The 16124-nt window shown below is 29.4% G+C and overlaps 3 protein-coding genes and 1 long non-coding RNA gene across 9 annotated transcripts; 2 read left to right on the plus strand and 2 right to left on the minus strand.

Annotated features, from left to right (window-relative positions):
* The first annotated feature begins 319 nt into the window (after positions 1-319).
* Mpcp1 (Mitochondrial phosphate carrier protein 1) lies at positions 320-3642 on the plus strand. The gene is made up of 6 exons (XM_076774214.1): positions 320-474; positions 546-707; positions 1838-1998; positions 2076-2312; positions 2661-2957; positions 3047-3642. The coding sequence occupies exons 2-6, from the start codon at positions 566-568 to the stop codon at positions 3272-3274; spliced, it is 1065 nt and encodes a 354-aa protein (XP_076630329.1). The 5' UTR covers positions 320-474; positions 546-565; the 3' UTR covers positions 3275-3642.
* A 125-nt stretch (positions 3643-3767) lies between these two features.
* Positions 3768-8269, minus strand: LOC143346267 (prestin). 3 transcript variants are annotated; one of them, XM_076774212.1, is made up of 11 exons: positions 7876-8269; positions 7358-7498; positions 7008-7280; positions 6598-6779; positions 6367-6531; positions 6183-6287; positions 5987-6120; positions 5747-5909; positions 5464-5664; positions 5129-5377; positions 3768-5040 (listed from the first exon to the last, which is right to left on the minus strand). In XM_076774212.1, exons 2-11 carry the CDS (start codon positions 7458-7460, stop codon positions 4603-4605), a joined length of 2013 nt encoding a protein of 670 aa, XP_076630327.1. In that variant the 5' UTR covers positions 7461-7498; positions 7876-8269; the 3' UTR covers positions 3768-4602. The 3 variants fall into 3 exon arrangements, with proteins under 3 accessions (XP_076630327.1, XP_076630328.1, XP_076630326.1); XM_076774211.1 differs by having other exon boundaries at positions 3769-5040; positions 7753-8268; XM_076774213.1 differs by lacking the exons at positions 7358-7498; positions 7876-8269 and having other exon boundaries at positions 6598-6856; positions 7008-7149.
* A 438-nt stretch (positions 8270-8707) lies between these two features.
* LOC143347031 (uncharacterized) lies at positions 8708-13003 on the minus strand. Of its 4 annotated transcripts, none has more exons than XM_076775860.1 (7): positions 12850-13003; positions 10912-11748; positions 10631-10831; positions 10322-10555; positions 10002-10252; positions 9681-9927; positions 8708-9321 (listed from the first exon to the last, which is right to left on the minus strand). In XM_076775860.1, exons 2-7 carry the CDS (start codon positions 11710-11712, stop codon positions 9049-9051), a joined length of 2007 nt encoding a protein of 668 aa, XP_076631975.1. In that variant the 5' UTR covers positions 11713-11748; positions 12850-13003; the 3' UTR covers positions 8708-9048. The 4 variants fall into 4 exon arrangements, with proteins under 4 accessions (XP_076631975.1, XP_076631974.1, XP_076631971.1 ...); XM_076775859.1 differs by having other exon boundaries at positions 9597-9927; XM_076775856.1 differs by having other exon boundaries at positions 8709-9321; positions 9534-9927.
* Positions 13004-13896: 893 nt separating this feature from the next.
* Positions 13897-16043, plus strand: LOC143347032 (uncharacterized). Its single transcript, XR_013080540.1, has 3 exons — positions 13897-14121; positions 14314-14525; positions 14803-16043. It is a non-coding gene; the product is annotated as an uncharacterized LOC143347032 (long non-coding RNA).
* Positions 16044-16124: the final 81 nt, after the last annotated feature.

Consider the following 16124-nt stretch of genomic DNA (forward strand, 5'->3'; position numbering starts at 1 on the left):
ATTATTAAGACTTATGTGATTGAAAATGAAAGTATTCTAGTTTTAAAAAATCAAATTTTAATATAAAATTTACAAGATCTAGTAAATGTTTTTAGCCCTCTATTGGTAAATCTGGGAGGTATTTCCACACTTGTATAGTTATAAATTAAATTTGAAACTGGGAAAGGAAATAAATAAGTATTTGTATTTTCATCCGAGATTCTTTAATTAAAGTCAGCAGTAAGGCTTGCTAGTACGTGTGGGAATATTTACATGTAGAAGAACCTGCTGTTTGAAGTAATTTATTACTATTAAAGATTTGTATGATTGGCTACAGTAGCCCTCTATTGTTGAATTAAGAGGTATCGCTAGAATTAGTTCAGTACGTTATCTACAAAATAATAATCAATGGTCTGTATCATTAAACGGATTCCGTTATCGAGCTCCCTGCCACTCTTTTTCCACAACGCGGAGGCGAGAGTTGTGCCTTTGAAGGTTCTGTAGCTAGTAGTTTGAATTAATATATTTATTACATACGAATCGTTATTGATTGGTGTTGTGTACAGGTGAAAGTGGTAGAGACAAGATGTGGCCCTCAATACTCGACGCAATCAAAATGAATCCGTTTGGAACACCTTTTGTGACAGCCAAATGTCAGGGGCACAATGAGCTCGCACAGGCGCTCGTTAAAAATCGTCATATTGCAGCAGCGTCCACCAGTTCAGGCGGTCAGTAGTTTGCAAATAAAATGTATATTGAACATTAATTCGACTGACAATAAGTATGTCTATAAATTAACTGTTCTACCGTGACTGCTCGTCACTAGAACAGTTCCTCGTTGACATGTGCTTATCAAACATAAATTTTATGATTATTAGATAAATTGATTCTATCCTAGCTAAGACTAAGTTTTAGTCACATGAACGTTATTACATAATCTAGAATATCATTGATAAGTATCTATTATTCTTTGCAATACTTCAAGTTTAAATCAAAAGTTGTATAATGAATTGGAAAACCATTTGCATTCGCATTATTTAAATTTAGAAAGTTTATCGTGATTCGATAAAATTATGTAACGAATATAGATTTTGTCGCATGACCAATAATATCATTATGAGTATATGCTTGAGTATTAATATTTACTTTTTTTACTAAATATGTATTTTATTAAAAAAATTAACACAAGCTAAATCCAAAAACTAATTCAATTTTTCATGAATAAGGAAAGAAATTGTTGCAGAAAGGTATTTTTAAGTCACTGTCAAAAATTCTGTCGTCCTCTGCCGATCTTTGCGTATCAAGGGTTGCATAAGGGCAGCCATTTTGTCGAAAATGCGCGTGGAATATCATTCTCGTAACCTTGGTTGGGATTCGATTAAAAATAATAGAACCTTGGTACAGTGGCCGCGACCGAGAAACTAATTAAATATACCTTCGTGTTCTTGAAAGATTTATTATTAGATTAGAGCAAGGTAGTAAGGTCATTCGTGTCGACTTTGAAGTTTTGCCAGATTCAACTTCTGTACGTTGTTTCGGACAAATAGCTGATCAATGAACTCATTTGCGATTACATTTTTCTTTTTCTTTCAAAATGCATGATTTTAAATATATTTTACAGCGGATTTGGTAAATATGAAGAATATTTCTATGAAGAATTGAATCTTTTAAGAAATTCGTGCCACTTTAAAATTGTATTTTATGATATTTTCGAACATAGTAATTATATGTCGATCAAATGCATATATGAATGTATTTAAATGTCTTAATAGTTAAATATCAATATATTTAGTAAATTATATAGTTAGATTAAGTCATGGTTAAACCAATGGAAATGAAATTTTTCTTTGTTATACAGACAGCTGTGAATTTGGATCAAATAAATATTTTATGCTATGTGGTTTGGGTGGTATCTTGTCATGTGGTATTACTCACACTATGATCACACCCCTGGATTTAGTCAAATGTCGAATTCAAGTAGATTCCGCAAAATACAAATCAGTCTTCAATGGTTTCCGAGTAAGTAATAAATCATTTTTTGTAATACTTTATACATGTAAAACAAGTACCATAACTAAATCTTGTTTTTTATTTAGGTGACAATGGCTGAGGATGGAACACGAGGTTTGGTAAAAGGTTGGGCCCCAACATTCTTTGGTTATTCTACACAAGGAATGTTTAAATTTGGCCTTTATGAAGTCTTCAAAGTATATTATTCTGCACTTGTTGGAGAAGAAATGGCGTATGAATATAGAATAAGTTTATACCTTGTTTCTTCTGCATCTGCAGAATTCTTTGCTGATATTGGTCTAGCTCCATTTGAAGCTGCTAAAGTAATTATTAATTCTTTTTCCATACATATTCACAAATAACGTTTTTAATGATTGTTGTTTATAAGAGAGAACAGTTAGATCGATACTGTCCGTTATAATTTTAAAAAAATTAGCAGATATTATTTTTTCATTATCTGTCTATTCCTGTGACTACCTCTACACCCAAAACAAGACAGAATTGTTCTTTTGTTCCTCTGCATTGTTCCTACCGATCCTCATGTTCACTTCAACATGTCCAATTCCATATGTATTGTAAGTTTTTTTGAAAGAGTATTAATGTACATATTGTTGAATGTATGATAGATTACATAAATTAGAATACACGAAGTATATTTTTTATTTGTACAGGTCAGGATTCAAACCATGCCAGGGTATGCAAACACTTTGAGGGAAGCATTCCCCAAAATGTATGGTGAAGAAGGTCTTGGTGGATTTTACAAAGGGCTAGTACCTTTGTGGCTTCGTCAAATTCCATACACAATGATGAAGTTTGCTTGTTTCGAGCGAACGCTTGAGCTCTTGTATAAATATGTAGTTCCTAAGCCACGACTAGAATGCACGAAAGGCGAGCAGTTGGTTGTTACCTTTGCAGCTGGATATATTGCTGGTGTATTTTGTGCAATTGTATCTCATCCCGCTGATTCTGTAAGTGTATTTTCTTATGTATTTATATTTCTGTATCTGTTCCTATTTATTTTATCAATATAACATTGTTATGCATTTTGTTAATACAGGTTGTATCAAAACTGAATCAAGAGAAGGGAGCCTCAGCTGGTGATGTTTTAAGAAAACTTGGTTTTGCTGGTATGTGGAAGGGTCTTGGTCCTCGTATTGTTATGATTGGTACATTAACAGGAGCGCAATGGTTTATTTACGATGCTGTTAAAGTATGGCTTCGTATGCCACGTCCACCACCACCAGAGATGCCGGAATCACTTAAGAAGAAGTATGGAATGGCTTAATTATCATACACCAATAATATGTTTGATTGAATTGTGAAGCAATTGCAGTTAGAACGAAATGAGCATAGATGAATTACATTACTTCCTTATGGTACATTGTCGAACAATGTTTTGCCATACATTTTGAGTATTTATTCTGAAATACAGACATCAGTGCAGGTGCCACTGCCTTAAAACTATATAGAAGTATTAATGTGCTGCAAATGTGAATCATTGTACATCATTACTAGTTGTATGATTATAAAGTAGCACATTTATAAACATTTAATAGTGACAGTGAGTTACCTATTGTAACCAGAAACTGTTACTTTGTACATAGAGTGATCACTGTAAATAAATCATCCGTGATTGCTCGATTAAATCTACAAGATTAGTGCTTTTTTCTTACATACCTGAACCAACAAAATATACTAAACACGAATTAATTTTTGTTAAATTTTATTAAAATATTGGAATATAATCCATGCATTTAATAATTTCTATATAATTTTTATAAGTATAAGTACATACATAAAAGAAAATATAGTATATATATATATATATATTTGCAGTATCACAAATCAGTAAGTTCTATTCGTAACTATACACGCGTTACTGTACATACATGTTATACAGTATTTATGCAAACGGTTAATTCGATTGAATTAACTTTCGCTTAATTTTAAGTAACATGAATCAGGTCTATGGTTTTTATATCACTAAATGTGTCTTTTAGTGTTCATTCTTATCAAAACTGTAATTTTAACGTTAAATAAGTACTAAATTGGTAAGCTTAAATAAATTATGTCATACGTCGTTTTACATTATTATTTTATAAGGTGTACTAAAAGTATAAAAGAGTAAATACTACGAATCTTATTGTCTTTTTTTATGATTCTATAAAATTTATGAAGCACCTCATAAAACTAGTAGAGTTAAAATACTGAAATACATATATTGATCATTTGTTAATAAACTAATTCTACAGTAAAGTCATATTTGTCTTTGTCATGTATAAAGATTTATTTCAACTATTCAACTATCGTTAAGAATATTACTTGAAATTAAAATAATAGAAGCTGAGAAAATGAGAGGAAAAAGAAGATCTTTGAATGTATTCCTGTTTTTTTAATCTTATAGAATTATTTAAAAAAATTTATATAGAAATGTCATCAATTCAGAAGTATGTTCAATTAGTTTGTTACTTTGCCACATAATTATTTGCAAATATCAAGACTTATAATTATAATTCATTATGAATTCAAATTTGTTTTAATATTATACATTCAAAAATATCATAGAATAATTAACTCCAATATCACATAAATAATGGGACAGAAGTAAAAGTATTACCTCGAATAAAGTTCTTTTTCTAAGTACATTTTAGCATCTTGTATTGTTGCAAAAATCTTGAATGTGAGTTTTCCGTGTAGATACAAGTCACATTTTTTTATCATTTCAAAAATCGGACTTGTGCAATTTACTAGATAAAAGGGAACATCAATTTGATTAAATTCTGTTATCGTCGAATGTAATGCGATTACGCCGCTAGAGTCAATATAACTTAATGCGCTCATATCCATTATGACGCATTGTAACTCTTGTTTGTTTTCCGAGTCTCCTGTATCCATGTAAATACCATTTTCTCTTAATTTTAGTTTGCGTTCTATAATTTTTTTTGGATTTACTCCTACTAATTTATGTAACTCTGCTTTAAAATGATTAGTATTTGCAAAATTGAGAGTTCCACAATAATGAAAAATTTTCAATCCTGGAGTCTCTACTGCCTAAAAGTTATATAAAAATGTATATTTTAATGATAAATATATTAGTTTATTTAAAAAACGATCATTAGTTATAAAAAAAATAACTTACTGCCTTGTATCTACTTAAATCTAAATATAAATCTGTATTTGGTATATGTCCCAGTAAACAAGTGTAAGGTCTAATACTTTGCAATAAAATAATTGCTAGCGAGATCATTATTCCAAGCAGTAAACCAATATCAATATTTACTATAACAACTATTAAAAACGTTACAATCCAAATTAACGCATCGTATTTATTTAATTTCCAGAATTTTATAAGTTGTTTAGCTTGCTGAAACATTCCTTTTAAAGCTACCTAACAAAAAAAAAAAAAAGAAAAGCGCAATCAGTATGTAGTTCAATGATCCTCAAAACGATATTTAAGACTGTGTATGTACTTACAACAATAATTGATGCAAGAACACATCTTGGTAAGGGTTCAAAAAATGGACCAATCCATAAAAGAATAGTAAGCAATATTAAACAAGATACAATACTAGCTATTTGTGTTCGACCGCCAACAGTTTGCTGAATTAAAGACCTACTTAACGATGCTGACACTGGCATACACGAGAAGAACGATCCGAATATATTACTCATACCCTAAAATAATATTTTTAAAATATGTGCAATGGTTTTGTATGCATTTTTGAAAGCATATTATTTAAATAAATTATTTACTTACCATTGCAAGAAGTTCTTGATTTGAATTAATTTTGTAATTAAGTTTTTGCGCAAATATTAAAGCCATTGATATAGTTATAGTATAAGAAACCATAGTTATAGCAATACTATCTATTGCTACAAGGTGTAATAAATCAAATGTTGGCATCACCGGTGTTGGAAGTCTGTCAGTTTTTAATTTTGCAAAATAAGAATATCAAGTCATATTCATGAAAAACAGATAAAAGAAATGTTTACATACCCTGTAGGGATATCACCTACATCTTGAATATTGTACCTATCAGATAAGCAAAAGTATTTTGAAAGTAAAGTACCACTTACAACAGCAATTAGCTCAATTGGTATTGGAATGCTGCATCTTTTACTTGCCCATGGCTAATATTCAAAATAAAATAATTATCCATATATTTCTATAACAAAACCATTGTAATATTTACCTTTAAAAACTCGTTGTTACAAACGAGACTAATAATTGTTATTGATGACACAAGCACAGCAGCCAAGTTTGTATTCTGTATCTCGTTGACAACATCTATTAATGTCTGAAATAAATTGTTCAATTAATTTACTATCATTAAAACAATTCATTTAAACAAATTCTATTTAATACTGTGCACATACAAAAATAAGTTTAAAATATCCTTTTTGCTTTGGTAATTTCAGACCTAGGAGATCTTTAATTTGGGATATTAAAACATAAACTGCTGCACCGGTTGTAAAACTGTTCACTAAAGGTTCGCTAAGCAATGTGCTTATGATACCCAACTGAAATACGTACATTATGATCTGAGGAAAATATGAAACAAATTATTAATTTCATCTAAACACAAAAAAAATTTCTGAATTTATTACCTGATATATCCCAACCATCAATGTGACGGCTGTTGCTACTTGCATCGGTGTATACGAATACAAATGTTCCCCAGTGTGATTGAACACTATATCTGTAGTATTCAGATTTGTAAACTCATGGTGTGGTATTGAGTAAGTCATCACTGTTTTCCCAGTCATCAAGCAAACCACGGCAAAAGTTCCTGATGAGTGCCAATAATGTTTCATTGTTCTAACTTGTCTAATAAGTTCTTATTAAAAGGAGCTATGTGTAACTCTTCTGTAATAGAAGTAGTATTTTACTAAATGTACAAATGCAAAGTGCAAAACGCTAAAAATGTCAATACTGGCAATTGATTTTCATAAAATTTTTGAAAATCTTTCCCATTTGTTCTTTTATTACCAAATAATTAACAAGTATTTATTCTTACCCATCGACACATGTTTAGATGTGCCAAAAAAGAAATATATTAAAACAGGAAAAAATGCCATGTATATGCCAACTACTGGTGGTACGTTTCCTAAAAGTGCATAAGCCATGCCCTGAGGGATGTGCATAACTGCTACGGTTAAACCAGAAATTATATCAGACATTATACTTTCTTTCCAATTGTAGTCTTTCAGCCAGTTTATCGAAGGAATTGCAGATGTCATACATGATTTCCAATTTTTAGATTTTAAAGTGTGTACAGTATTTTTAAAAACTGTAACAAAGAATTGTTAGTTTCAAAATAATTATCATATATGTGTTAAGAAAATATTCTTTTTTTTTCTAAAGTACCAGATATATTTGGCAGTTCATAATGATAATCTTCATTTAAGGCTTCTTGTTCGTAAATAGGTCTCTCTAAATGTACTTGTAACAATGCATCATGCTTCTCCATGATAACAGCAATTAATAAGATTGCGGACTTTGTTTGAACTGAAAGATTAAAATATGATTAATCAACTATCTATCAGCGATAAATTAGTTTTTTAGAGCACATACTAATTTATTTTAAATCATTTGTTTCTCTTACATAGAAATAAAAATTCTATTATGTAATGTACTCGTATATGTTAATTTAATTCTTACTATTTTAACTATCATAATACGATATATGAAATGCAAATATGGCTCTAAATTACCCTGAATTAAGTATTAACAAATTTTTAATATTATTTTCAAATTTGTACCTTTCAAAATTAACAGTATTATACGCGCGCAATGTGACTGGTGCAATTGAATGAAATCAATTAACCTTTGAACATATTCAGAAATATACTTTAAATGACTTCAGTGTTCAACACATTTATCACCTTTTTTCGACTCAAATGTCTTTCTATTACAATTACTTTTAGCCACTAATAAACTATTAAAACGGTCGTTGAACAAACTTGTGCTTTAAAAGAATTTGTAGACCCCATCATTTCACTACAAAGCAGAGCACTTGACTACACTTGACTGCTACTATTGTCAGTTGCCACTAATAACTTTCCGCGATGTAATAGTTTATACATACACACGTATACAAATAATTATCACATGTATCGTGTAAGTTTATCGTGTGACGTAAAATTATGTGGTAATAATGAAATATATTGGCTACAGTTAGTAGATCTATTACTAAAACATTTACAGAATCGTGTTGTTAAGAAAGGAATAATATTCATTTACTTATTCTGTAATATTAGATCACATAATTAACACGGGCTGTATCTCGCATTTGATAAGTCATATAAAAGAAAATTAGAGGCAAAGGTTAAACAATATGGAAATATCCATGTTTTTACGATTTTACTTTCTTTATTAATGCAACGATATACGCGAAGAATACGAATGCATGTTTTTTAAAAATGGAATCATATATTTTGTTCACTCGCATTAATTTCTCTGACCATTCTATGTAAAAAATTATTAGGGTACAATGTTTAATAAATTAATATTTCATAGGATATTTTAATTCTTTGTTAATTGTACTCTTTACTTGTTTGAATATAAAAAAAATTCTTATTTAAATATTTAACACATATATTTTGTTCTCGTACTTTTGAAATATTTTATACTTACCTTTATTATTACATGGCTATAATCGCATGTAAATTAGAATAAAATATGTATATATTAAAACATAATGTGTAACAGTCATATGTATGATGTACATTTCTATTATACAATGAAAATGAAATATATTTATATATACATATCTTATTTTAAACACACATATATAAGTAATCTTTTACGAATTCTTATAAAGATATAGATATGTAGGTACATGAACATTTAAGATAATACACTGTTTATATATTTATTAAATTAAATGCACATCTATTGTCGCTATAGCAGTAAAATGATATACGAATATCACTATATCACGCGCAGACTTATATTTCTTTCTTTCTGTTTCCCTTGTCTCCCCTTTCATTTTCTTTGAAAATCATAGTTTAATAATGGTACTTTTCTCAATAGTCGGACGACTTGGAAAATGCAAATCAGGCCGCTTCTTCGTTACTTCCCCTGAGCGATCGTGTATGTTGGTAATTGCGTTTTGTACTGTAGCCTCCCGAGTGTTGTGTTTCGTACGTTTTACGATTTTCTAGATAACGCCGATAATTATTTTCCCGTTTCCTTCGTTGTTCAGCCGCTTGCTGTCTCAGTTTTTCCGGATTCATGTGCGTCGTCACCATATGCCTCGTCAATGAGCTCATGAATTTATACGTGATGCCACATACGTCACAAGAGAGTATTTCCTCGTTTGCCCCTTGCTAAAGTTAATAAATAAAAGGAATATGTTATGACAGCAAATAACTATATTAAAAAAAAATTTTCGAAATGGAAAATCTTTTTCTAGAAATATATTAACTTTACGTGATGCGTACAAGTTGCAGAAAATATGAGAAATGTCAAATTATATTGAATCTTCTTTTTGTACGAGACTCGAAAATTTAAACGCTAAGATCGTATTTATCATACGTACTTGTTGATGTACCATCATATGTCTCTGCAAATTGTTCAATCGGTTGAACTCTCGACCACAAACCTCACAGTCAAATTTCTTATCGGGATCGTGATACTTTTTATGTAGACTCAGATCAGTTGCATGTAAGAATGACTTATGACATACATCGCATGTGTGGGCCCGCTGTTCATCAGCCAAATGTGACTGCTCGTGTTTGGCCAGACTAGCTTTCTCTACGAAGCGACGACCACAGTAAATGCACGGAAGAGGTCGAGATTGTGAATTATGAAGCGTTAAGTGACGACGCAAAGCAGTAGACGTTGGAAAATTTTTATGACACTCGAGGCATTGAAATGGTCGATCACCGGTGTGTGTCTTTCTATGACGAGCTAATGTATTTTGGTCTGGATACCTTAAATATGAAAAGAAGTTAATTATTTTCACAGTCATAAAGCAATGATAAATATAGTGTTCACAAGAAATCACCTTTTAGGGCATAAATCGCACGGAAAGTTTCTTGTTGTAATATCTTCTTCTCGGGCATGTTTCAGCCTATTATGTCGAAGTAATTGAAAAGATGTTTTAAAACTTTTATTACAAATATCGCATTTTAGATTATCTGTTGTTGGTATAATGACTTGTGTTCTTTTTTGACCATGTTCATCCTCGGATATTATCAAGGATATGGTCACTGTATTATCTTCATTTTCAAGATCAGTAGCGGCCACTGCAGAATTCTAAAGAATAGTAAAAATGAAAATTCGGAAATTCTGTTTTGCAGATTTTTCAGTAATTATTGAAAATACCTGTTTGTTATTATAAGTGGATTTAAGTTCATTATCTGGAAGAAGATAAGATTCCTCTTCAATTTGTCTGACATTTTGATGAGATTTAACTTGTGATTCTTTGTTCGCAGAATCATTACCATTTTCTGCAATGGCATAATGTCCATCTTCGGTTAAATATACTGGCTGTAAGGTTCCAGTGTCGTCCTTGAAGTATAACTGACCCTCTTCGTCTTCGTGTAAAAATATTTGGTCCTGAAATTAAATTTAGTTAAAGTTGTATCACATTTACTACGAACAAATTTGAATTTTTCATTTAAAAAATAATACCTGAGAATTCTCTTTTTCTTGATTTTGATTGGTGTCAGAGGCTGGAGTTTCCCATAATTGCTCTTCTTGTTCCATTGGTACAGCATCGTACGGATACTGCTCATTTTCTACAGATTGTGCAACATATAAGGCTTCTATGTTGTCTCCTTCATAATATATTGTTCCTTCAACTGGTATAGTGTTTTCGTCAAGTTGCTCCATCTAAGAACAAGAACTTTATTTTCAGGAATAGTATTGACAATTATAATTTTTATTCTTAATCGTATAAAAACTGTATAAACCTTAATATAATGGCCATCCGAAAGTTTATCAATGTGTAATGTCTTTACAGAACTTTGTTTTTTTGTACCAAGGACAGTATACAACAAATTGTTTTCAACATTCTTCACAATTTCATGATTTACGCTGCTATCAACATTTTCTTCATTATTTACATTATTTTTTAAATCTTGACTTGGTTTAGATTTCTCTGTTCTCTCTAGAAATTCTGCATTATCTCTAGATTCTGATCTATTTGTTTGTACAGGAAAACTAATCACTTGGTTATTTATAGACGTTCTATCTCCATGTAGCACTCGTTGTCCTTGTAAAGATTCTATGCAATGATCTATTGTGTCCGAATCTTGTTCAAATTCCTCCTCTTCATCCATATCTTCATCTTGCCAATCTTCATCTACATCGTACGTTATAACTTGCTTGTTACTATTTATATGGGACTGATGTTTGTCTTCATTTTCATTCTCAGTATGTTGTTTCATACTCGAACTATTTTCTTCCAAAATGTAAACTTCCATTTCAGAATTTTTATTAAACTGGTCATTCTGTAATCTCTTTGTACTTTTTCCATCTCCTTTATTATTCACTTCTGTAATAGGATCGTTAATTTCTGAAGAGTCTTCGCTTTCCTCTTCCACTTCTTCTATTATTTCTATAATTTCCTCTATCTCTGTTTCCACATGATCTTCTGTAGCTTCTGATTCAACTATAATGTTTTCATCAGAAATTGCTTCTTTCAATAATTCCATCACGTTTGTATCATTACTATTGTCTATCGTGTCCAATATTTCATGGGACTGTTCCATAATAATTTTCAAATAAATATTGCTGTCCAAGCGGAGCTTAAAACAAATTTTATTTTACACATCTACGGCATACATTAAAATGTGAAGTAATTTTAAACAATGATATATAGTACAATGTTATATTTTTATTATTTTTAACAACTCTTTCATAATTTTATTTTTTTTTTAAATACATCTTTACTATATTTAAAAATAATAATTTTAATCGTTTATTCTTTGTGCTATTAGTACCGATAGATTCAAGATTTATTAAAATCATAATAGTATAAATAATCTTATAGTAATATACGCATATTTTATGTAAATTAAAAATATTTTAGAATCTATTACTGAAAACTTCTACCAAAATATATGTAATTTATATCTAAGTAAGTTACATTATATAGTTTTGAAATAACATATATGCATACAACTGTATGGTATCGTACAAAAACTAAGTTGTAATTTTACATTCAACAAGACATTTGCTTCAAACGTCCAAAATAACTCTAGTTCAACCCATACTTTCTAAGAGATAGAATGTACCTTTATAAGGAGTATGTACTATACATGCAGACTTGTATCAACTAAATTATATTTAATATGAAAGTACACAACATCTCTTCTGTTTATCAAATTCTACATATCTAAAGGGCTCATACACAGTTTGTACATAGACAGATAACAGAAAAATTTTTGTAAAGTATGTATCTTTTTAATCCTGCGATTAAATTAAACGATATTAACGAAGTATTCATAAAAGAAAAATATATTGTAATGCCTTCGTCCTTCAGGTTCATCCATACTTCTTTTTAAATTGATTTATACGAGCATTCGAAAATTCTGCATCGTGCGTGCCTCACGCACATATTCTTTATGGATACAAAATCCTTTAGCATGGTATTGCAACTTCGAAGGAATGGTTCCTATATTGAAAAGATTGTTTGAAGCGTCGAGGTAGATGTTTGGATTTTATATGTGACAAGAAGTACGCGGTTCACCTGTCGGTACGAAAATGTCTTGCATTTATCAACGGATAGCAAAATGGCTACAAAACGGCAATGATTATCTCCTTGAAAAGGTACACGCTACACGTCGAAATGGAAAAAACTTCAGGCAAGACGCGAACAAATATATAAACAATTCAATCCACTGTACCTGTCTTAAATAGTTGAAATATGTAAGCAGCGACGGAAAAAATTGTTTTTGCTCGGTCGATACGCGCCAGTATATCTCTCTCTATACTTCCCCAGTAAGTAAGTGACACCACCTTAAACATTGCGAAGCTGCACCTTGAACGTCACTAAATTAGGTTGTGTCGCTGCATTCGCGCTAGTCCAACCTAAACTCTACGCACGCAATCATATGTTTGCTTTTTGATTGGTTAACAATTTTTAAAAGGTTGCACTGAAATTGATCAAACTTTCGAAAATGATGAGCATTTCAGAAGTTTCAAAACGTATTAACACTAAATAATTGTAAAACAATATCAAATGATTGGTTTTTTAAAAGTATTTTACATTCATCATTAATATTCGAATTTTTAAAGATGAATACGGGTGTCACTCTGTCTTACTACCAAACCTCTAGACGCATTGGATATAACAGATCCAATTATACATCGGACAAGTATAACTTTTCAAAGATTCATATGATTTTATTAATCAAATTATTCTGAACCTATACTTCATCTAGCGAGACAGAAAATCACCTTACTTGCGAAAGAACTTGAACAGAGAAGTGCTATACCCCGAATACCTATGTAAATATATTTAATAAATATATTATTAGTTTTACGTTTCCTTTGACACATAAAGTTAATTTTTTTTGTTATGTGGACGTGATCCCGAAAAGAGACATTAAAGATACGTATTCAGTATTAATTAATTGTATTTTATATCATTATCTAATGTAACTACATATCCCAGCTATGTTCTATTTAAGTTCTTGTTTATTTGAATTAAAAACAGTTAAATATGTTCGATAACAGGAATAAATAAATCTGGAATTTAGGAAATTTTTTGGTCATGAATTATATATATATATATATGTATACCTAACCCCGATCGCTTTTTATACGTGTATGTATAACGGTGTAATTTATTTTATAAAAAGTAATCAAAATTGATTAAAAAAATAATTAACGATTTTATAGGTTGACTTGATGTAAAATAAAGTACGTATCTTAAAATGAATTATGTAAATGCTTAGAATAAAACAAATCATGTTTGTACAATGCTATGCCAAAATCAATTTGCAATAATTTCGACTTACTATTTTATTTCTCAATATATACAATCATTATTTGTCCATAGTAAGTTTATCTAATTACTTGGAACAATTTAATATCACTTATACTTCAATCGTCTTAAACAGCTTATGATCAAAAGTTGATTAGAGTAAAGTGTAGTTGAATATAAACACAAAGTGGTAAGTATCGAATATCAACAATTCTTTCTTCATGTAGTGTCAATATGGAAAAATGCAAGAAGCTTCTAAATTATAAAGTTAGTGAATATATATGAAGTCTGCGGTAATCATTGTATGAAAATGTTGAATTTATTGAATCACGTCGTCACAGAGGTTATTTACCACACTGTTTAAGTGCACTTTTTTTTATAGTAAAAGATGTGGATTTATTCCCTGCTCGCTCTTTTTGCGACGTTTGATTTTGCGGCAGCTTCGTCTAGTTTTGATTTTGGTGATACCTTAGCATTGATACTCGGATTAATCATCGGAATTGTTGGATTTTTTGCATGTATGGGTGCCTATGCACGACGACAAAATCTTTTGCAATGATTATGATTGCACACGACTCCAGAATTTGTCACATAGTGAGTATATTATTACTTACTGTTAATTTTTTTATTTCTAAATATGAATAATCATTTGAAAAATGCCTTGACATGTAATTTAATATCCATGAGTTCAAAAAAACTGATAAGAATTAAAATTTACATAGGACAGTAATACTATAATTTTTAATCAATTGTAAGACCTATGATAAAATTTCTCGTTTTATTTCTTTGAACAAATTTAGTGTTTTAAATAATATATTATTTTGAATTATTCTGTGTACTTTATTAGTAACTTGTTCCATTTGAATTACAGGATATTTAAGATATTTAAAATTAAGGAAGAAAATGCCTCAAATAACTGGAGTCAAGCAATTTGAATAATGATCTTACAATATTTTTATAAAAATAGCTTTGAAAATAATAAATCTTAATTCTTTTTAAGTTGATTCACGCAATCTCTTGATTATTTGAATATTTATTTATTTTATCATATCTTTTGGTCATTTTTAGTATCATAAACATCTACAATTATTAAAAATTAAAATTGAACATTTATTGAGAATGAAAGGAAAGATTTTTAATTTAATCTGATTTACAGATATTGTGAAAATGTGGCTATATATTAATGGCAACACAAAGAAGTACAGAAAGTAAAGTTAATTGATCTTTTATGTAAAAAAATAAAATCTCTTTAATAAGTAATATGTAATGTTAATATTGATTGCTTATTTAACAATGAAGCTCGTTTTAAATAAACATTTAAAAAATCAAGAGATTGTTTAAATCAACATAAGAAGTATTAAGATTAATTTTTCTTGCAAGCATTATTCAATTTTTCAATAAATGTTAATATCTTTTGATAATAAGAGTGATTTATATAGTTTAAAATTGTATTTACCAGATATAATAAGCTGTTTTTGTATGGCAATGGTATTATTTAGTTACATAATTTTTAAATGAAGTTGAACAAAAATGGAAATAAAGGATAAATGTATCAGTTTAAAAAATTGTATGTTATGAGATTATTATGTGCATTAAATTAATTTGCAATATAAAGAGAAATATTCGTTTAAAAAATAAATGTTTATAATTTAAATTTCTTAATTATTTAATGCGGATTATAGCTACTTGCAATGTATGTTGTTTAATATATTTAATTGAACTTACACAATAGGATTTGGGTGTCTCTATATTTCTGAATGTTTAAAAATAATTGTTGTAACATAAAATCCATTAATTGAAGATATAGTACTTACTATACCAATTAAAAAGTTTTATATTGTGTCTACGTAATATATTCATAAATTTTCACAAATATACAATGCATTAATTAACATCATAAGCTATATTTTAATGCAATTATTTCTTCAGTAAGGAATGGAAGATAATATTATTCTGAGCACAATTACATAAATCATTCCAAGTTTCTTTGCATTAAATGACTAAAATTATGAAAAAGTTTATGTCAACGAAATTCATGTATGCCTCTGTTAATTATAATTCCTTTTTACATAAGTAAAGGATTTTTAAATTAATTTTACATCAATTTGTAATTTGTTGAATGTTGATGCATCTTTTATCTAATCAGTCTTTATAAAACTTCTCATAGAATCCCACGCAACACAGCTTACACAA

This window comes from Colletes latitarsis, chromosome 10, assembly GCF_051014445.1.
Source record: "Colletes latitarsis isolate SP2378_abdomen chromosome 10, iyColLati1, whole genome shotgun sequence".
Lineage (NCBI taxonomy): Eukaryota > Metazoa > Arthropoda > Insecta > Hymenoptera > Colletidae > Colletes > Colletes latitarsis.

Coding starts and splice junctions, on each gene's coding strand:
- Mpcp1 (XM_076774214.1), top strand. CDS start 566: ATGTGGCCCTCAATACTCGACGCAATCAAAATGAATCCGTTTGGAACA. Junction 708..1,837: donor AGCGTCCACCAGTTCAGGCG/GTCAGTAGTTTG, acceptor TTTGTTATACAG/ACAGCTGTGAATTTGGATCA. Junction 2,313..2,660: donor CTCCATTTGAAGCTGCTAAA/GTAATTATTAAT, acceptor TTATTTGTACAG/GTCAGGATTCAAACCATGCC.
- LOC143346267 (XM_076774212.1), bottom strand. CDS start 7,460: ATGGAGAAGCATGATGCATTGTTACAAGTACATTTAGAGAGACCTATT. Junction 6,780..7,007: donor ATCTAAACATGTGTCGATGG/GTAAGAATAAAT, acceptor GGCACTCATCAG/GAACTTTTGCCGTGGTTTGC. Junction 6,288..6,366: donor GATATTTTAAACTTATTTTT/GTATGTGCACAG, acceptor AATTTATTTCAG/ACATTAATAGATGTTGTCAA.
- LOC143347031 (XM_076775856.1), bottom strand. CDS start 11,712: ATGGAACAGTCCCATGAAATATTGGACACGATAGACAATAGTAATGAT. Junction 10,832..10,911: donor CGGATGGCCATTATATTAAG/GTTTATACAGTT, acceptor TCTTGTTCTTAG/ATGGAGCAACTTGACGAAAA. Junction 10,253..10,321: donor CCACTTATAATAACAAACAG/GTATTTTCAATA, acceptor ACTATTCTTTAG/AATTCTGCAGTGGCCGCTAC.